Source organism: Telmatherina bonti (genome assembly GCF_933228915.1).
Source record: "Telmatherina bonti genome assembly, chromosome: 20".
Taxonomy (NCBI): domain Eukaryota; kingdom Metazoa; phylum Chordata; class Actinopteri; order Atheriniformes; family Telmatherinidae; genus Telmatherina; species Telmatherina bonti.
In genome coordinates this window covers 14,087,601-14,110,144 of record NC_136618.1, presented here as the reverse complement: position 1 = coordinate 14,110,144, position 22,544 = coordinate 14,087,601, and the positions used below count along the sequence as shown (strand labels likewise).

At 36.9% G+C, this 22,544-nt stretch overlaps 1 protein-coding gene across 1 annotated transcript in view; it reads right to left on the bottom strand.

The window, feature by feature from the left end:
• cntnap2a (contactin associated protein 2a) overlaps positions 1–22,544 on the bottom strand; it is a gene marked incomplete at both ends in the record, with an annotated part of 342,587 nt that overhangs the window by 110,115 nt on the left and 209,928 nt on the right. Inside the window, 5 exons of the mRNA XM_079259621.1 lie at positions 4,545–4,629; positions 7,577–7,692; positions 8,653–8,772; positions 12,432–12,538; positions 15,384–15,546. Of these exons, the coding sequence (XP_079115747.1) occupies positions 4,545–4,629; positions 7,577–7,692; positions 8,653–8,772; positions 12,432–12,538; positions 15,384–15,546 (591 nt within the window). The remainder of the gene's footprint in view (positions 1–4,544; positions 4,630–7,576; positions 7,693–8,652; positions 8,773–12,431; positions 12,539–15,383; positions 15,547–22,544) is intronic.

Genomic DNA, 22,544 nt, shown 5'->3' with positions numbered 1-22,544 from the left:
CAAGGCTTCTTCCTGAGACCGCAGTAAGGTAATGTATTATGTTTAATTCAGCTGACAAAATATTATATACAGTTAAGAAAAAAATCCACATTATGATGAAAACATGTTCCCCTTTGATGCTTTGAGTGCTTTCACCTCTATTCAAGCACTTTTTCTGAACATTTAAGAACAGGATATTAAGGATATCAGCAATCTGTTGCTGGCCGCAGACAAGTCCTTGTGCCTGATTGGTGATTAACGAACCAGCAGAGCAGAAATCACAAATCCTGACAAGTCTCTCTTTTTCTCCTCATCACGTTGTGCAGATGTGTCCTCTATTTATCGATCTGCTGCATATAGATGTTGCATGGCTTGTTTACCTGCATTTTTTGGCCTGTAACAATTTTAGAGCCAATAACTACACTAATAATTCAGCATTTTGTGAAGTGATAAAATCCTGAAATAACAGCTCTTTATGATGACAGTGTTTTTTGCTGGCAGAGCTTTAGCTAATGCTTTCTCATACAAACAGAAAATGCGATTTTATCCAAGTAGTCTGCAAATTGTGCACGTGTACACGGCTGTCTATGAACTTCAGTTCACTGAATAAATAAGCTTGTTTATTCAATGCAAAAGTTTTTTTTTCTTCTTATTAAGTCTGGATGCTTTAAATGTTTCCATCAGTTGCTTCATGGAAATCCTGAGAAATCAAGAGAAGCACAAGTGTTTACAAGTTAAGAAAATATAAGCTGATATGAGTGAACAAATACACGCATCTCCCAAATAAATATTTAATCTGTGTGTATGAGTTTTCTTGAATACAGACTGGCTTTTGCATGTGTGTTGCTGAGTCTAAGGGTATGAATTCTTTGTGAGGTAAACAGTGTTTTCATTGTTGAGCTTCTCTCCTGCTCTGTAACTTCATCTGTGAGGTGACATAATTTGGAGCTCAAACAACATTGCAGTCTTGCAAAATAGTTTTTGACTTGAAATATAACCACACAATAGCTGCTGTTTGTTGTCGTATGTTCCTGTAATAAAGAGATCTATATAGATAGGCTATTGGCATTTGAGCTGATCATTTAGTTTAACTGGAAAGAAATCGCATTGCCTAACTGTAACTCCAACTAGCACTGAGAAAAGCTTGTTTTTTATGGACTTTTCTGACATGTCAACAGCAAATAAACAAACAAACAAATAAGAAAAAAATTATTTAAATAAATGTTATTTTGGAACTGGAAATTGGAAAACTGTAATTACTTTCGAATGGGGTACTTCTTTGGTTGCATCCAATGTCCAATGTCCCCAGGACTGCTCATAAGCACATTGATAAACATGCAATTAAACTGCAATAATCTTGACTACATACACATAATTCATATGATTAAAGCTCCAAAACACTAATCAAAATCTAATTGATATGTGTTTGGGACATGAAATCATCAGGTCGTTAAGTGACTCTTAATAAAATCCTTTGGAAAAGGTATAGCTTAATGATAATTAATATGTTTTGTTCTTCTTCATGTTGAAAGTATGTTGTTTTTATGTGACTGTTAATAATGGTTATTGTTCAACCATCTTACTCAACTGTTGGACATGATGTACATAGCTCTAAGCATACCTTTATCATGAATTCATTTCCCTTTCCATTAAGCTGTTTTCACCTTAATCAACAAACCAAAGTTCTACAATCACGGTTTACTTCAGATTGGAAACAGGAAAACAAGTAACTTTTCAACATTTACAGAGTTGACATCCTCATGTATGTTAGACATCTCAGAGTCATTGGATGTAGTTCAAATAAAACAAATTGTATTTACATTTTTTATAGAAAACATTCACTTGGCTGACAGCTGTAACAGGTCACTTCAGCAGATAACTGAGAGTGAACCATCTATTAAAAAGCAACAAAAATAACTTGTTTGTGCCAACTGTGGGCTGCTGGTTATTTCCAGGTTAGATGGATTGAAAGGAATGATGGTTAATAATGGGTGAAGGGTGCTAATTCTCCTAAAGAAATCTGTAATTCTAACAACTATGGAAAAAGCGTTTAAGAAAAAGGAGATATGATGGAAAATAGGTGATTTAAAAGTGGGGAAAACAGAATGAGGCAAAATTGAAGGTGAAAAATGGAGGGTGGTAAATGGTGAGGGGGAGTGCAGACATAGAGAACACAGGAGATGTGAGGGATAGAAACTGATCAATGTGGATGCTGAAGAATAAGTGAAGCAGAAGAAAGGGGAAGATATGATTTGGAGGACAGAATTAAGGGAAGAAAAAAACGAAATAGTACTTTTGTGTGTTTCTGTATCACATCTGCAGGTGAGTATTGGCAAACTTATGTTATGTTGCATCCTGTGAATGAGTGGGGAATGAAGAGTGTGTTTGCAGATGGAGGATATGTTTAAATGAGTGAAACAACGAAATGGGGATAAAAGGACAGAAGAGGTGACGGAGGTGAGAATCAGGTCAGACAATTAGAGCAATTACTGCCCAAGTTTCAAATTAGGGATGTCACTAGTGGCACGATGCAACTCCTATTTAGCGGTTCATTTAGCTTCAAAATGCCAGTCTGAGTCTAATAGATGATATCTGGCTGGAAAAACAGTGGTAGCGGAAGAGTGTGCATAGCATCTGTGCATGTGTGTTTGTGGCGATCACTGGAAACGCTGTTGACAGTGTAATTTGATGAAAGCTGACAGGTAATTTATAAAGCATATTTTTGGGTAAATCATTTTCGCTGGTCCTACTTTTTCTGTCATTCTAGACTGGTAATTGGATTTCCCTAACTTGCAAGGGAGTGAATTAGGAGTAAACAGTTAATGAAGGTCTGGCTTACTGCATGTGTGTGGCTGCACAAGGAGTTGTGTGTATTTGCAAAAGTATTTTTAATGTTAAGATAAATAAAAATATGACATTCAAAGAGAATATTAACAGACAATGCATATCCGTGTAAGTGTGTATATGTTTTCACTCTTTGTTTGGAGATGTCAAAGTCATCAGTGTCAAAGTTAATTGCTCTCCTGTACTGAAGCCCAGCCATTGCAAACCACCTTTTGCTAATTCCCCATTCAGTCAATCAAACACCATGGACACAAACATGTGCACAAACACACATCACACAAACACACATCATTTTCCAGCTTTCTAGCTCTGAATGCTTAACTCTAATCTTCACCAAAACATAGACTTTGAGTTAAACCCAAAACTAAAGTGTTAACATTCAGTCATTTAAATGAATAGAACCAATCATATTGATCCTAAAGAAGTCACAATACAATACAATCAGAGTGGGATCTGAGATTTTAGCTCTCATAAATATAGTAAATAACACCTTTCCCTTCACCTGTAAAGCCCCCTCACACACACACATAGGCATTATACATCTAACAAATCTTCCACCTTCTACTCTCCTCTCCCTTTCTATGTTTTGTCTCACTCCTCTAATTGCTAGCGGTATCTTGTCTTTATGAAGCTGCTCCCCAAGGTGGGATGGGTGTGCATGCTCAACTGCAAGTGTAAATGATGTATGCATATGTGTGTATGCAAGTGCATGTGTGTTTATTAGCTGACAGACGGCAAGCTTGTTATTCGTATAGAGAATAAAAATAGTCCGGTGAATACTATTACACACACACATGCAGACATATTCACACGTAGATATTCATCAAAGAAAATATTAGCATAAATACTCAGACAGACTGAATGAGAAGAAAAAACTTCTGTCTTTGTCTCCTTTGTCTCAAGCTACAGCTGCTCAGACCTGTTTTCTAAACAGAGAAACCAATAAAGACCCTGCTTCAACCAAAGCCAAATCTGAACATGAATCATGTGCAAGAGAGCAAATTGAACTAACATGAAGCAAAAAGGCCACGATCAGGTGTGATCCAACCAAACAGAAAACAAACCAACAGAATAAATGAGTGCAATCCAGGTTAGATACTGGACACAACTCCCTTTCTGGTTCAGCAGCAGTTTTTGTGCATTGTAAACTTAGTAATAATAACTTCAAATATGCATATACCAAACCAGAGATTTTCATATATGTGGAACTTAACACATTAAATCTGCTTTAGTAAGACGGGATCAGAGGGAGCTGCACTATTTTGTAATTTCAGGTTGCTGAAGAAATGTAGGTTGAGGTCTGGTGAAGGTCAAACTATAAAAGTTCCCTTCATTCTTAAACCATCAGGGAATTCAGTGACTCCTATAATTAAGAAATACACAAGTAATAATTCCCCCAATATGGTATAGTCACCAACAGTAAGAAAGGTTTTCTATGGTCTGACACCTTGGTTTAACTTTTCTTTTTAGGATGATTTAGATCTTTTTTCATTCAGTGACTCCTAACAGAAAAATCTAAATTCTTTGTGCTTCTCAGTTCATGGAGGCACAACACCTCTTTTGTAATTTTTCACAAAAAGATGTGCTGTTTTGCTCTGAATGAATGTCCCATCAAATATTTGTGGCGAAATAAAAAGGGAAAAAAAAAATCCTGTCTGTTTCACTGCTGTCTACTTATGTTTGAGTCAACAGTGAATAAAAATGCCATCCTCAGCCTTTACCTGGAGTGTTGAGCAGCCGGGACATGCGGCAGCTGTAGGCGATTTGCTGTTCACAGTATTCTGCACTGGTGGTGATAGCTGTCACCTGGAAACACAAGGAGGAATGTGTACTTTCACTTAATCTTATTCAACCAGACAGGTCAATTTCATGTGAGAAAAAAAAATCGAACTACAAAAATCAAAGAAAATGTTTTAATTTAGCTTCCTGTAACTTTGAAAAGCTGAAAATGGAGCAAGTGAGCCATACAAATAATGAGCGGACATAATTACAATAAGGACGTGCTACTCAGACCATGTCATCTTTTCGAACATCGCAGTCTTGTACACATTACTGGTAAAAATTGCTGTCACTCCTCACGGTGCTGTAGGAAGGTGTAAAGTTCACACACAGTTTGCTTTTGACTGAGAGCTACAATGGCAATCTATAACCACTCTGCAAGAAGATTGAGGTATCGACTCCTGAATGTGAGAGTGCAAATTCAAATAGTCTGAGCTGTATGTACAACGACAGCAGCTAGCCATGTAGAGATGGCATTAGCCATTATGTTAGTTTTATCGCAGGGCGTTTGCATAATTAAAGACTGAATTGTTGCTGATTTGGGTTCCATTAAGGCTCAGTGAGGAACAGTGTATGATGCTACTGCTAATGTGGATGTTTAACACAGCTGGCAAATTGATTTGCAACATCTACGTTATAATGGTTTCTGTTTGCTTTTTGTTTTTGCATGTGGGTTGTCACGGCATCAAAGGGGAAATGACTACGCACAGTTAATGATAAAGCCCTGACAAAAAGAGAAAGAGGGCCATTTGCTCATGTTATGCACTGTAAGAAAAATGATCTGAATAGATCACAAGTCCGTTTTATTTTTACTCTTAAATATTCTGTTGTAGTTGGGGATATACATATACATTTTAGCCTGCACAGGTTGCCAACTCATGCTCTCTGTTGTTTAAATCATTGCCACCGTGGAATCAGCTTCTTTTAGAAGGACACGTTTGTTTGCTTGGGGCAAATATAAGTTTAGTTTGCATTCAAGCCAAAGCGCAGGTTTCTACACAGTAAAGTTATTTGTAATGATTAAACTAGCCAGCAAAGACTTATTTTATAAACACAGTCTGAGTATAGTGTGACACTAAAAAAAAAAGGCAAAATAAGTTGAAAAGTGGACAGCAGTGCCTGAAAAAGCCAAAACTTATGCCCCCCTGTCCCAGTTATTCATCAGTTAAGAGGAGTTAAGATGATGATAAAATTAGAGCCTGAAACAACTACACACAAAAATAGAAACCTGCATGGTTTTATATTTATAACAGTCAGAGATGTAACTTGAAGAAAACAATTTAATATTTAGAATCTGAAAGTAATTAGATCATGTATACTTTGCTTAACAATTAGATTCAGTAATGCTGAAACAACTTAAAGACTGGAGGTCTCGCGATACCCTGAGATTACACAAGATATTAAACTGTTTTAGAAACATGGCAGTTTTTGGCCGCATGGTTTAAAATGTTTAGAAAAAAATAAGTCGTCATCTGTCTAAAATAACTGTTCTGCTCATTTCCTACTGTAAACGTTGTGGATACATGTCTGCACATTCTGCGCAAGTTGAGGTCTTATGATGACAAAGGCTAATTATGTTTGCAAATTCATAACCGGTTAGTTTATTATGTTCAGGGATATTTGCTCACAAATATACAGTTTGTTGTTTTTAACAGACAATGTCATGTGATTTTTTTATATATTTGAATAAATGTTAAAAACAAGAAAAATCATGCACAGATTTGACCTGTGAGTATATTAGATAGAATGAAACTGTTTTGTTGGACTTAATTAACACTATTTTGGTTAATTAGGGTTTTAAATATAACTGTTAAATTAGTTGGATCATATATTAAAATAAGTTGTAGTCAAATATATTACATTAATAAAAAAAAGAACTAAACTATGTCCAAATATATTACCAAAATATGTATAAGTAATAAATTATATTGATTTGATCCAAGTACATTAAGTACTTAAATTGCATAAATAAATAAATCAGATTTCTTGTATTCAGATAGTTTTTTGGTGTGTTGGTGTTATTGGCCAATAACATGGAAATAAGGGAATGTGATGTTTTTATTTAGCCTAAAAAGAAAGAATAAACAATGAATTTATAAATGTGAAGAACATCACAGGAGTTATTTTAGAGATAATCATACCTGCTTATTTACAGCACTACATCATCACTAAAATCAATGTTTTTCACTTATTCTGCCTTTTCTTCTAAACAGGGGCAATGACTGAGAAAAAACTCCAATAAAGTCATACTCTGTTGTTGCATATATTTGATCAAAACACAATTTACTAGAGCTCAACCCCTTTTAAACTCAAAAATGAATCAGAAACAATTATTTGTGCTTATTTTTGTACCTGTCTCATCTTAGTTGAGAGTTTTTAAAAAATTCCCAAGTGGCTGTGACTGCTTGGATGATTGTAAAAAAGTTCAATGAACCAGATAGTGGGTGATGTTTTGAGTGTGTGAGAGAAATTTGTTCAGCCCTGAAGGCAACTCAACACAAAGGAAAATGCTGCTATATCTAAGCTGGTGGAGGTCTACTGAAGCGTCACCGAAAATCTGTGGAATCTCTTAAAATCAAACATTTATTAATATGAAATTTTAGTTGACAATTGAATAAATGCTCCGAAAAAAGTGAGGAATAAAGAGGATTTCAGAATGAATCAGATAACCTGATGGATAGAAACATGAAACACCAGAAGGATGACACACATGCACTAACCAACTGGAGTGGGTGCGCGTTCAAATAATCAATTAAAAAAATTAAAAAAAACACCCCCAAATATTTCACTTAGATAAGATCACTTTTTAAATGAAACAAATCAAAATATTTTCATCCTGAAAATACAATTTTTTTTAGCATTTACTACAGAAAAATGAAAATTCCACAGCATCTGACATAAACTCTAAATATAAGCATATATTGCACTCGGTAACACACTTTTGTGTGCATCATCCATGTAAAGTGTGTGTTACCTGGTCCATGGAGGCACTGTAGTTGACCTGCAGGACTGTGCGTCGTTCTCTGCTAGAGCCAGTTATTACAGTCTTGGGTGGCAGGTTGTTCATAACCATCGTCCACACTTTGTCTTCTACACAAACACACAAACAAAAACTTGAGTTTGAACAGAATATAATTTCTGTTTATACTAAAGCAAACATCAAACCTGTGAAATGCGTTCATGAATTTGAATTGAATTCACGCAAAGCACGCACATTGACACATGGAGGTAATTTAACCCCATGCTGATATAACGACACACGCTACAACAGTTTAGCTGTTGTGGCAGTGGATGTATTTTCTGTAGAATAAAAGTCACTGTGACAAAACTGGAATGTTTAAAAGAGACTTGTGGGCTTTTGCAGCATTAACTAGTCACTTAGACGTCTCCATGTTCATTTGTACTGCCATTCAGGGAGAACATGAGTAAGTGTTGCAGGTCTCTGAGGCGTACATATGTGTGTCAGAGAGAGAAACTCTTAACATTTCTGAGGTGTGTGTGAGTGTGCTATTCAGCGTGACTAAGGGGCTAGCCAGTGGGGTGCAATGACATTTCATTAAAAGTCTCGCCTTCTCTCTGCTTGCATGCACTGCTGTTCCACAGGCTACTTATTCTGCTGTGAATGTATGTGTGTGAACACAAGTGTGGACAAGTGGGTTGCTGTGTGCCACAAATGTCACTTTAAATGTGGGAGCACACTTAGATTTGCATAACAGTTTTGTTTCATATATGTTTGTGGCATCTGTGTTGCTGTGTATGTGTGTTTTAGCATCTGTGTTGGCTGCTCCTTAAATGTCAGTCAGTAACCGGGAATGTGTTGCCATGGAAACCCCATGTATTGTAGGTTAAGACTGCTGCTATGTGAGGTTAGGAATAAGAAGGGCAGCAGAGTTTTTTTCCTTCACAGGTCAATGGGTCTGGACAGAGCGAGAAAGATGGGAACAGACATGCGCAGCAAAGACACACACACACACACACACACACAAACAACAACAAATACACACAAATAAAAAAACAAATCAGTGCTGAAAAAGACTTTACCACACCCACCTGTCATGTTGCAATTGACTTTGAATGGGCCAAGAGGTCCGCTGCCATCAGGGTCAATCCAGTAAGTATCAGAAGATCTGCCGAGATGTTTATAGGCCTCACATGAAGGCTCATAGATGGCTGTAAGCAGGAGGAAAGAGAAACAATGACACATGAGACATTAGGGAGGAGGGGTCAGTGGTCCAAAGTAGCATCCTCCTTAAATCAGCTAAAAGTTTTATTCAGTGTGTGTTTAACACCTCTGCAGCGTTGTTGGGATGTGCACTGATGTGCAGTTTTCCAATGATGAATTCATATGACGAAGCTGTTCAACAAGAGCTCAAACAGAACTTCGCTACTTATCCTAAATTAAGAAAAACTTTGCTGCATCAGCGTCAATAAGACCCAATCCAAAAGGCTATGCTGTTAAAGTAAGTCCAGAATCATATTCTAATCAATCAGTCAACTATTATTTAAAGTGTAAAATCAACATGAACACATTCTTGCTATAATTTACCATGTAAAACCACCAAAACATCATTACCATGCATATAAAACAAACCATAACACAATAGCAAAATAAACAATCAAAAGTTCTCAGCCCCTTCCCCCATTGCTTCATTTAAACAAAAAGTTTTAAGTCCTCTTGAACAAAGCAGGTGTGTCAGCCCCCCCCCCCCCCCCCCCCACACACACACACACCAAACTGGAACATAGTTCTTTAGAGATGAACTCGATGGCAGAAGGATTTACCTCCCATTGTGCTTCTGGAGACTCCAGGAACCTCTAATAGGCTTCCATTGTGTGAGTAAAAACTTCTGGAGGAGGAATAAGGTACTATGAGCTCCTTGAGGAAACCTGGTGCTTGACTCTTAAAGCGTTTATATGTTGAAAGAAGTTTTAAAATCTATTCTAAACTTTACTGGGAGCCAGTGCAGTGAGAAATATGTGATTACTTTTACTGGTGCTCATCACTACCCGTGCAGCAAGATTTTGAATCTGTGTATGAACACAAAAGAACAAGAGGACAAGCTAAAGACAGCGTCCAGTCTGTCCTGTTGTATTTAGGATAATTTACCATATCCACATTCTGCATATGGTAAATATGGTAGTTAATCATGGTAGTATCTGCTTATATTCCATTATATCTAAAGTTGCACTGAGGTATTCAACTTTTCCAAGACCTTTTTTTTTTGCAGATTTATCTATAAATGTACTCTGTTGCTTGGTCTCTGTATACACAGGAAACAGATTTGCCAAATGGACATTTTGGCTGTATTAATTATTAAGACACTTGGATCATTCCTCTGCCAGAGACTTGTAGCATCTATAGCTGGCTGCCTCCTCTTGTACGTTTCTAAGTGATTGTAAACTATCTGAGTCTTTTATTTGTTAATTATCACATAATCTTTCTTTTAAAATATATATTCCTTAATAAGATTAGGAAAAACTCATTTAAATGCAGAATTAGAGGATGAATCTACAGTAAAATATGAGTGCACGCTCAGTTTTGTGTGTTTCCTAGTTTATTATCTCCACTCTGTCAACACCCTGCTGCTGAGTATCTGACAGCATAACCATGTTAGCTTTGAGTTGATCTACAGACAGAAAGGCTAAGATTGAACTAAAAAAAAAAAAAAAAAAAGCACTTCAAAGAAAATTGAGACATCTTGAAGCAAAACTTTCTTTACTGACTCGGAGGTTCAGAAGCAACAAGAAGTTTAAAAGGTAAAATAAAACACTTCCTCGGTTTGCTTGTGCTCAAGTTTTTATCTCTGTATTTTCATGTACTGAAAATCTTTTTTTCATTTGTTGTTTTTCTTCATTATGTCTTGTAGAAATGGTTTATTTCCATTTTTTTGTGATATCCCTCTTTCCAAACCGGATTTTAGAGGTGTAGCTCCTTGCAGAGAAAACCAGTGTTTGGCAAGAAGAAATCCTGCTGAGATGTTTCACTGGGATCAATACAATCGCTGAGATTTCAGTTCTTGTTAAAAGCTTTTGGCCAAAGGCTGCAACATGGTTGTTGGATTGCCAAAAAGCAGCTCTAAAGGTAATTCGATTAGAAAATACAGCAAAAAAATCTATCCAAACAACACACCTTTATTTTAAAAGTCAAAACTGGAGCAATGGATGTTAGGAAATACACTTGTGTGAGTGTGAAAATGAGAGAAGGAAAAACACATTGTTCACTTTATCTGTGAACTTTAACAAAGAATAAGTGCTATCAGAGAATTGATGGTAATGAGACTTTTTAGAAGTTATCAAGATCTGAGACAAATTTAGAAGGAAGACCAAAGTATCTATTTCAGATTCTAAATGAATAATTATTAAACACGGCTTGCATGTCATATTACAGCTTACAACAAAAACTGCAATGTGACTGGTATCAAATCCAAAATCGCAGCAACCATCAGTACGTATCTGCAAAAAAGGATTTAGAAGATTAATCCTTCACATCCTCGCGAATTAATCTTCCTTCAAATGACGTTTCATTAATGGTTACATGAGTAACCACAGTACTTCTCCAAGGCTCCAAGAGCTTTGAACATTTCTAGACAACCAAACTTTCCACAAAACCCCTGAAATGAAACTAAGAGGTTGTCTTCAAACTTTTCTTCTTGTCTCCGTTTTTAATTTGTTTTTCACTCAGAAAGGCAGAGGCAACAAAACTTTATTTAGCCATAAACCAGCTCCATCAGATCTGTTCAGGCATCCAGGTTAAAGCTGAAAATCAGAAGATTATTCGTCCATCTTCACATCACTTGCTGCTCCATTTGTCCCATGACTTTGTAAACTCAAACTGGGCGCCCTGGTCTACTAGCCCTAAACTTTTCATTATAAAATTAGTTCTTTAGATGTTTATTCTTCTTTACACAAGTTGTGAAATCAACTCCTTGTTGACTCACTTACTAGTTTCTTCCTTATCAAAATACTACATTCACTACTTAATGTTTATTTGAATATTGAGTTCAGAAGCAGATTGGTTCTCATTCAGTAAAATCTTTCATTTCCATGTCAGGAAAATGCAGCATTTTGTTATAAAGTGGATATAAACACATTTAAATGTATACATTGAAACAAGATGCAGAAAATAAAAAAGGAGGCATTTTAGACTCAGACAGAGATTCAAGCAGAAATAATTTTTAAAAAAAACCCTACATTTCTCAAAATCCATCTAGCTTGATGTACTTTTTTTTTTTACTCTAATGATAAATTTATTTATATTTTTTTCCTCTGATTTCACTGCAGCTTATTTTTCTGTGCGGTCTTATTTTCCGAAAAAAAACTCCATCTTTTTTTTACGCCTTTTACTCCTTTTTACCCATTTTATTCCTTTGTTAAACTTTCTCAGTCTTCTTTTGTATTAGATGTTACTCAGTTTACATATTCACATTCAAAATGTTCCATGAACTTTGGTAACTTGCCCTCACTTAAAAGAGAACAAAATTTGTGGCTTATGGGAGAAGGGACTGGATTCTCAAAATTTTAAGCCTCAAAAAAGCCTTTTCTCGTTCGCTTTTCTTTGTGCGCTGGTGCTTAGTGGGTCGGATTTCTTTTTCTCTGTCAAGAACAAAACACACAATGCAGACGGACAAGCTTGGCGTCTGAACACTTCAAAAGTTCGTCTGTCTCTGTGCTCAGAATTTTGAAGCAGCTTAATCACTCAAAGGGGAAGGAATGAAGGCCAAATCCATTACTCGCACACCCTGACGCACACGAGTATAACGGTGCTGGGAAAAGAAAATAGCAAATAATGACAAAAACATAAATGCAGTCACACATATTTATATACTTACATGTGTGGCAGGTAGCTCCACTATATCCTGTCCCATCACAGGTACAACTGAAACTGTCCCACGTCTGTTTGCACCAACCTCCGTGTTCGCAGTGATTAGGCATACATCTGAGGAGATGAAGACACAGTAGTAGAAACATTTACACTATGTGTTGGATAAAAAGGAATGTATGTTTTTCAGTCTGTATGGGAATGAATATAATTAATACAAGCAGAACAGATCTAAAGGCCAGGGCTGCTTGCCAAAGCAATATTGGACTAACAAAAGGGGCATCGATATTCTTCTAAGACTGCAGAGATAACATTGGGTTTAATGAAAAAAAGTGCAACTTTGTTACAACAAACTATAATTTATTTGGGCTTTTGAGGTAGAGGAGAGCATTGTCTACAAGCTCAAGGTTGCCAGATTTTGAGGTGACCAAAAAAAAATCCCCAGGAAGTAGCTACCTATTCCAGCTGCAGGCCTGGAATCAGAATGGATCTGTCAAGCTGTCAGGTGAAAGCCGTGGCATTATTTTACTGAGGACGAGTTGAGGAACAACAGCTAAGAGGATATTGGTTCATCCTTATAACAAGAGACAGGAGACAGAAGTTTTGGGAGCTTAGATTCATCCGAGTCGCACCTGTCCACTGACCACTTCCAGGTGTCCTTCAGGCTGAATGGAAGAGTAATTTGACAGTCTGCTGCAGAGTTGCACAGAGATTCACAAATACTATAAACAGCTACAATTAGCCATTATCCCATTCAGGCTGCTATAAATCATCTGGAGCAGCTGATTTGTTGTTTTTTTCTGAATTTTGAGGTGCATAGGTTTGGAGACAGTGTGCCGTCTCCAATAGTTTGATCCGCATTTATTTCCTAAATCAGTCGTTTATCATTGCATGAGCTGTTCGATAACATGCTGCACCATGCATCACAAAGACTGCAGGCCTGTGCTGACATTTACCGGTCTTATTAGGACATAACTGCTGCTAATGCTGCTGCCACTCTGGTGCAGATAGTGGAAGCACTTCTGCTTTGCTCCTTTCGAAGTCGGCTTTGCTGCCACCAGAGCTGAACTAAGTGAACCTCAGTGCCACCCGGAATGCTAAGCAAAATATATGATATATCTAACAAAAAAAAGAATCATTGGGTGAAATTTCCTGGATGATGTTGTCACATAACTTTTGCAAGTTAAAAGATCTTTAATCAACAGGGAATCTCTTCCATGCCACTGTAGTCTGGCCACACTTGAATTCCTGGTATAGATGCATCATGCCCTACTTGTATAAGATCCTTGTAAACAAGTTATGTAATTAGAATATCTTGATCAGATTTTGTTTTTATTAAATAAAAGTGAGTAAAGGAAAAGGAAAGCCCGCCAGTGAAACACCAAACACTAATAACACTCAGAAGAGCTGCAGGGATCTTTTTTAAAATACAGAGTTTTGCAGCCATGCTGGGAATCTGACAGTTAAGTACCACAGAAGTAGTCCAATCCTGTTGTAAGACAACATGATCTTTGTGCTGATGCATCCGGAATTGAGAAAGCTGGAAAAATCAACTTTGGGCTTGTTCATGTGGTTATGTATAAAACTGAAACACTATGAGCCAAAAAGCTGTAGAAAACACACAGACTGCCTGTTTCACTCAATGCAATCCAGCTCACGCAGACTATGAAGTTTAGATGAAATGTCATTGAGCTTTCCCCATGGGCTGAAATTGACAAACACTGAAAATCAAAGAATACACCATTCTTAGCAGGCTGTGAACACTGAGCCAAATGAGCTATATGCGCTCTGGGCTTTGTTTGGGGAAAAAAGGAAACTCTATGGCAAGATTCCAGCGATTGCAGGGTGTGTAGATGGTTTCATATGCATGTGTTGTTATGGCACCAAATAACTGTAATACTGTGGAAAATACATGGCCTTTTTTGTGTGTGTCAGCATGAAGGTGCGTGTGTGGTCTCTGTTTCTTCCTAAATCTCAACCTAAACAGAATCCCACAGTGGAACGGCATTGATCAAAAGGAGGTCAGACAGGGCTATTGAACTGCCTTCAAAGACATTCTGATTAGTTAGATGGCAACAGTGCACCCATTCATCTTCCATGGCAGAACAAGGCCCACCCCAAGAAGTGCAGCACTGATACACAACATCTGAAGTCATGTTGGTGGGCAATATGGCAAGACGCAGGATAGAAGACTGGATATTTTTGGAACTTCAAAAGAATTTGTCCAAAAAAATTTTACACTATTAGTATGCTGAGAAAAACTTCTAACAGCATTATATATATGTAGTCCATTTTTCTTTTGTACAAAGCAAAGGACCTATTCACAATGCCTGAATCTTCTGCACGAGTGCATCTGTTTCCATTTAAACAAGTGCTCAAATTGAGCTCAAGGCTTGGATGAGTCCATGTATTACAAATCCATCCCAATCTGTTTGTCTAGTCTGTAACAGAGAAATAAATTGAAATGTCAACATGTCATAATGGATGCTATCAGAGAGCCAACATCTGGATGTGTCACTGAGAATCTCCAGCTGTAATACTTGCCAGTGAAATTCAAAACTATGTGGCTCATTTTCTTTTAAATATTTGATTGAGATGATAGAATGTTTTTAAACCTTTTTCTATCAAATTTGGATAAAAAGTGTAGCGCTTACAAACTTTTTCTTTTACCCCATCAATTCACATCCATTTCTTAGTATTACAAGCATATTTAAATGAGCCATAAGGAAAAGTAACTCTTGTAAGTTTACATAGACAACAATTTCAACTCAAAGTAATAAGTCTCAGGATAAAAATTCAAAGATTTACATAAGCATCCTGTTCATCATGTAAATCTTTCCATTTAAATCCTCTTGACTTATGACACTCATTGTTTTTTTGCATTCTGCATAGGCTGGAATGTCTACATTCTTTTCATAAATGAGTTAATATATGCGTATGCATGCAGCGTGATCACTCTTACCTGTCTACAATTGCACACATGTCCAGGCTGACGTTCTCAAAAGCTCCTACAGTGCCTTTCTCCACTGCATGCATATCAGCAGGTTGGTCATCCACCACAATCGCTTGCATGCATCCCTGAAATGAGCGCTGGGATGGTGGAAAAAGTGTTTGTAGAAAATATCCTGAAAGGAACCAAAGAAACAAAACAAAACAAAAAATTACAACACTAACTTTTATTTATTACTTGCCAACTACAGACCGGTAAAGATGAAAAAAAACAAAAAAGCAGAAAAGAATACGAGTAGGAACAGAAACAAAGGCGAGCAGAGCAGCTTGTTTGAACAGTGAAGTGAAACAGCGTGGGAAGAAACACAGCAGATTCTTTTCATCCACAACTTAAAAGACATCATGAAAAGAGGAACTTATGTCAAGGAAGACATACAAAATCACAACATCAACCTTGATGAGGAACAACAGACCAGATCTGTGGCCAGTAATTGGCACTTTTTTAAACCATGAAATTCCATCAGTCTTCATGCTTTAGAGCTTCTCCACAAGGCCCATTAGCCTTGCTACATGTGCTAAGACAGCAATAGGCTAGAGGACATACACATTTTACTGTATACTGTACCTTTATGACATCGAGAAGTCAATGGCCCATCTAGAAGGCCCAGTGGGCCTTGAATGAAATGGGGACAAGACTAGGACAAGTCTTTGTGCGTAATGTGTATATGTGTGTTTTATGTTTTTGCATTATCTTTTATGCATAAAGTTTTTGGCTTTACCACAACCGGCATGTATTCTACCTGTACCAATCTGTTATGCTGCTGCATACAACACTGTATTTCAGTTTACTGCATACATTTATTTTATGAATATCTACGGAGTTCAGGTGTATACTGTATATTGGAGATGAGAACCCTGAATCTATCTCTGCCACAAGCACACAGGTAAGTCATAAAACACTGGCACTCAATGACATCTCCATCATTGTAATGTTATAAGCTGTCATACTCTCCAGCTTGCCCATCACCCTCAAGGCCAAAACGTCAAAAAAGCTTTTTGTGGGTGGGTGTATGCCGTGTGTGCACATGTATGGGCACAAACATAACAAGTTTATGTGGCTGATTGGCACAAAGATAATAAACTTGCAGAACAAAAGGTGTGTGTCTGTGTGTGGATTTTGTCTTCACTCCTCCCTTCACATCTTCTGATATTCATTTTGTCCTTCCAAAAATTTCTCCTGCCATCCTTACCATCTGTCTCTTCTCCTGCCACACCTGCCTGCTGTCTTTCCAGAGGAGTAAGAGACAGACAGGGAAGAAGAAAAAGGAAAAAAACAAGAGAGTGACACATGGAGGGGGAGAGAGAGAAGACGGGAAACAGAGAAGACTGCTCGCTGGCAGCATGTTGTCCTGTAGCCAGCTTATGAATGCAAAGGATATGTAGCCTTCCTGACAGTTTGGCAGAATGAGCAGCACAATGCATGAAACTGTGGGAGGATGAATGTTACTTTGGGCCATGACACCTGATGGAGGCTTGTTGCTCAACTTTACTATCTAAGCTGCCAAGTTACGTTTCTCATCCACTCGTCAATGCTGATGTCAAAAATGTTTTAAACCTTTTAGATTTTCTATATTTATGACCTGAAATATAATAAGGAACCTAATTATTCCCACAAGACTAAATTATTATTGCTAAGTACTTTGCACGTTGGGATCAATATGGACATGAAATTGCGAATAATTTGCCAGTGAAATATTAAGTTTCTGCTTATGCACACCATGTGTGACGCAAAATAATGAAAACTTCCACATCAAGCCACAACAGCAGTGTGCTGATGGTGCAAAAGAAAAGTCAAAAAGAGCACACTGGGTACAGCCTATTCTAGAAAAGAGAGGAGAACATGGGGAGTTTCATTGTTTAATGAGCTGATGCGAAAGTTCCCATTGACTTTACACTAATAAAAAAATACTGTCGTGCAAATTATTCAGATGAAATATTCGGGGAAGGTGTGGAAAGACCTTTAGACAAATATTTATGAAGCAAAAATATCTAATATTTGTTAGAGTGTAAACTGTTTCCAACTTCTCTCTAATCATTTGTGAAAAGCTTCATGTAAACATTTAGAAAATGTTTTTTTTTCCAAAGTAGATTATAAGTTTTGCACACTGCACAGAAAGCTTAAACTTTGGGATATTTTGTTTGATTATGGCCATCATTGCTCGGGACTTTAATTTGTCCCCTCAAAAATGGTATTTAACACTTCTTTAGCATAATGACTCTGTGGATTCAGCTTATTGTTTTTCTGCATAACCCACTTTCTCTTATCAATTCACAAACAGCTCTGCTCTTTTCAGCAACTCCCTGGCACAATTCAGAGTTCATTTTTCATCTATCTCTACAAAATGTCCAGTGTAAGGTGCAACAACACATGCAAACAACACTTCTAACACCACCATTATTCAGTGATGGGTTAAGAAAACTGGAATGCAACACTTCAACAGCTTCCCCTTGTGTTACTTTGGTAAACTTTACAAATGTTCATCTGGGCATTGCATTACAAGCATTTACTAACAAACAACTATACATAATTACACGAATTCCCTCCAGATCCAGGAACAAACTATCTATAGACATAAACGTTTTATTGATGAGAGACTTGTTTAGGTTCAATAAAAAAAATAGTACCCATGTTATCATGAATCTTTGTTTCTTTCTTTCTGCTACTTCCTTCCTTCCTTGAGGCTATTCCAGTTATCAGCAGTTGAAAGGCAGGGTACACTAGACATAGTGTTACCATGATCTGCAAAATTTGTTGTTGAAAAATAGTATTCCAGTCCAACAAGACCCATTTAATGTATTAAAAAGATTATGTAGAATGACAGGAAAGGGGAAAAAAAAAAAAAAAAAAAAAAAAATATATATATATATATATATATACACACACATATAAATATCTTGGAACTATATTTGTCTCTCAGCTTAAATAATGGAAAACACTGACCTTACTGTCAAATGGGGTCAACAAAGAGTTCTTTTAATGTGTAAGCTACAGTCTTTAAATGTTTGCAATAATATTTTATGTAACTTGTATTATTATTTTATTGAAAACCTTTTAAAATTTCCATGCAGGTGTATCAGGCTCTCTGTGTGAGAATAGAACAGCCTAAATATTATAGTCAAAGTCTGCTCAGAGATTCATGTTATTCTGCAAAGGAACTTGGGTACAATCTGGGAAAATCAGGAGGCTGTGAAAGGGAAAATAATTATCTGCCAACCAGACTGAGATTTTAGAGTTTTTACTGCTGCCTTCCAACCTATGCTACAACACACCCAAATGCAAACTCTATGTGAAATCTTTTACTCCTCTAGTTAGGCATTTAAACACAGACCCCACTCATTTGACACTATTTAAGAGTAAATGGGCTTTTTGCTGAAACACTTATGTAATACTTTGACTTATGTACAGGGTTTTATAGGATTTTTTTATTGGATTATTTCATCTCTTAAGATTGATTTGTTTTTTATTTAACTATCATTGATGTTTTTGCATATCTATCATTCTCATGATTTTGTTGTAGAGCACATATGGTTTTTAATGGTCCCCAATTGGACCGAGTCTAGCAGACTATCCTGATGTGAATGCACAACAACAATTCCACCAGGCTCCAGAAAGCTGTGGTGTCTTGTTGCGGTCTGATGCAGTGGCTGAAAGTGCTGCAGTTCAGGCCCATTTTTAAAGAAATTTTAAAGATTCAAATTTTAACAACAGTTCAGGTTTTTATCATCACAATTAAGTTATACTGTGTTGTCCACAGTAAAGATAAACACATTATAGGGCTCACTACCCCTTTAATGTTTCCTTGAGACTAAGGACACATTCACAGCAGCTTTTTTTATTTAATCCGAGTCTGTTTGCTTGGAAAGTCATTCATTTTGGGAAATGTGAATGTTCCAAACGAATTCTGATTCGGACCACAGAAGCGGATTTGGTACACCTACAAACACAGGTCTTGGCTTGTTTCAAGCAGACCAAATATGGGAAGTGCACTTAAAAAAAAGTCACTTCCTGCATTTGACATAGTGTTGCATTGTGGGTGTTTAGATAGTGATGGCGTTAAGAGTCCTCTGCCTCATCTGTTGTTCATACTGCATCCATTGCTGCAGTGTATTTCTGCAGTATACTTGCATCAGACAACATAAAAAACCCAAAACAGCGATAGTTTCGAGCTGCTAACATATGGAGAGAAATTTGTGTCTTTATTATTCAATCAAAAAAGATTTGAAACCAAAAATGATTTTTGAGAGCAAAAAAAAAAGGGAGGAGGAATCAATTTGTTTCTATCTCTACAAAAAATTAGATTCCTCCCTTTTCTTTTGCTCTCAAAAATCATTATTGGTTTCAAATCTAACTTTTTTGATTGAATAATAAAGACACAAATTTCTCTCCATACTAACACGCAATAGAGTTTTCCTCTTCACGCGGGTCTTGTCCTCTCTTTTGCACAATAAAAGTGCAGCGCCACCTTTGTTGGGAATGGGGATATATTATTGTAAAGGTTTGGCGCGTTTGACCAAGGTACAGCGTGAACACAATCTCGGTCTGAATAGATACACGCCCCTACAACTGAGCCGAGTCTGGCGTACTATCCTGATGTGAATGCACCCTAAGATCACTGATCCAAGTGATGGTTGCTGTTGCCTGTGTTTGCAAAACAAGTTGCCAAGGAATTTGTCACTAGGATAAATAAAGTTGTCTGAAATACAGAGAAAACTGAAAATCGTTGTTGTCATCACTGATGATTTTTTTTTTTTTTAAAATCCAGATTAATAATGATCTTATATCATTTTTTACAACTGATAAAAATCTTAAACATTACTAATTTGGATTCCAAAAAGGTAAAAGCATAAAGAGTTGATAGACAGTGTAGAAATGAGTCAAACATAGGTGGAACTTTTAAAAACATAGATAGACTGTACAGTCATCCATCTGCATGTCGTGGACAAGCAAGCACGTCTAAATTCTCAATTAAAATGAGTGGAGCACTTTCTTTCTTTCATTAAGTCACAGACATTGTGCAGATTTAATTTGTAGTATAAGCACACCAGATATCGCTTCAGCATCTGGAGCAACAATTATCCCATGCCGGGCTTCTGGCATTCTTTCACAGCCCCCCTATTGTGCCCAAAGAGCTTCTTTTACAATACACACTGGAAGAACAATAGCAGCTCCACTTATCCTGGGCACACCTCAGGCCACAATGCATTTAGAGGCATTTTCCCAGATATGTATATTTTTTTAAAGTCCCCCCAGGATGAAATGTACTTATCTGTTCACCAAATGCTGGACTTTCACCCAGTTGTGATTTAGTTTCTGCAACTAAAATACAGTAGATATATAAGCACCTCAAACAATTCTGCACTCAAGCAACACTGTCAAGGACCATAAGCAACCATCAGGCCCGATTAACATGAACAATTTGCACTTACACAAAATGACACATGGTGCACATACAGAGCTGTTCTTTGATAAATGTGGCTGTCAGAGTCTCATGTCTAATTCAGCACAAGCCTTGAGGTGAAGAGCAAGAGGCTGCAATATGCAGGAGAATGGATGAGAAGGTGCTAAGTAATTCTAGTTACAACATGTATTAATTCACACAAAATGTGACAGATCTTTCTCATCTTTTAGCTGCATATGAGAATTTCTGGAAAATTTATGGATAACAAAACATTTTAAATTAAATCAATAGGGTATGAAAATATAGAAATATCCGTTTGATCTACAGTCAAAATTTAAAAAAGGCTTTTTCATAACAACAGGAACTAACAACAATGTGAAGAAATTAGTTTGTAAGTGTTCAATGTGTTGATATAATAAAATTCTGGATAATAAATATTCCTTTTCCATTAATGTCCAACATCAGAATCAGAAACTTTGGAGTGCATGGTCTCATGACTGACAGCTCCTTCATTAGTGTTGCATTTGTCATCTGTTTATGTTGAGGAAAGAGTATGAATCCAGCCTTGTGTGTTTGTGTGAGAGTCTGCCTTACCTCGAGAAATTCAATTTGTGAATGTCTTGTGTCAGTCACTTACTAATTTCTCTAAGCACAGCATCAGGCATGAGAAAACTACTCCCCGTAAAATAGGCTTTGGGTTCAGGAGCCTGCTTCAAAAAACAGGCGCTCGAAGGACAGAGGAGCAGAGACGAGGGGGGAGGAAGAAAAGATAGGGGGAAGCGAAAGAGAGGGGGGGGGGGTGACCTGGTTAAAGATGTTGGAATGAATGGAGAGGAAAGACAACAGAAGTGATGAAAAAAAGGATGAAATAAAAGAAATTCACAGAGTATGTACAGAGTAAAAGAGGGCAGATTTAAGGGTTAGACTAAAAAGAGTCAGAGCTCAGCCTTTCCCTTTCTACTGTCATTCAAGTATCATATCTGGTAACCTTGTAACCTTAGGCATAAGAGAATAAATTTCAAAGCACAAAAGCCAGAAAAGGCACGACAGTTACACTTCTTGACTTGTCGTTTTAGAGCTACTGAAGTCAAAGGTAAATGTTCTCAGAGAGTACATCATTTTGGATTAACAGAGAAATGTGTCATACTGAAATGTTGCCATTTTTTTTCCAGCTGACATTTGTCATCTGTTTGCCTTTCTTCTTTCTTTTTTATTTTCAAAGTTTGGATTTGGGTTTCTGAAAAAAGGATTAAAGGGAAGGACAAGCTGAACATACAAGATAATAAACAAGTTAGGCAAAAGGTATCATTTACATAAATTTGATTGCCTGTAAAATATTTAGGAATTTTTTTTATGTGCACAATATCCTCTCAGTCATTAAAATACATCAACACAACCACTTAGAAAATGTGGTTATCTGTGGAAGCATTACAGGACCAAATATTTGATGACAAACGATAAAAGCTAATAGTTTTATGCAAATGTTCTTGTCTTGACATTACAAATCAATGTTATTCATTTGAATTTAAAAACAATTAAAGCACTAAATAGAATATCACATATATTGTGTGTCATGTATTTGCAAAATACTTCACTGAAACAGATTAAATCACTGCTGCATGCACATTAACTCAGTCACTTGACATCGAATTACATACAAATGGTTGATTATCTCACAGAATGCTCTTGTGTCAAACGCATTCATGAATTCATGA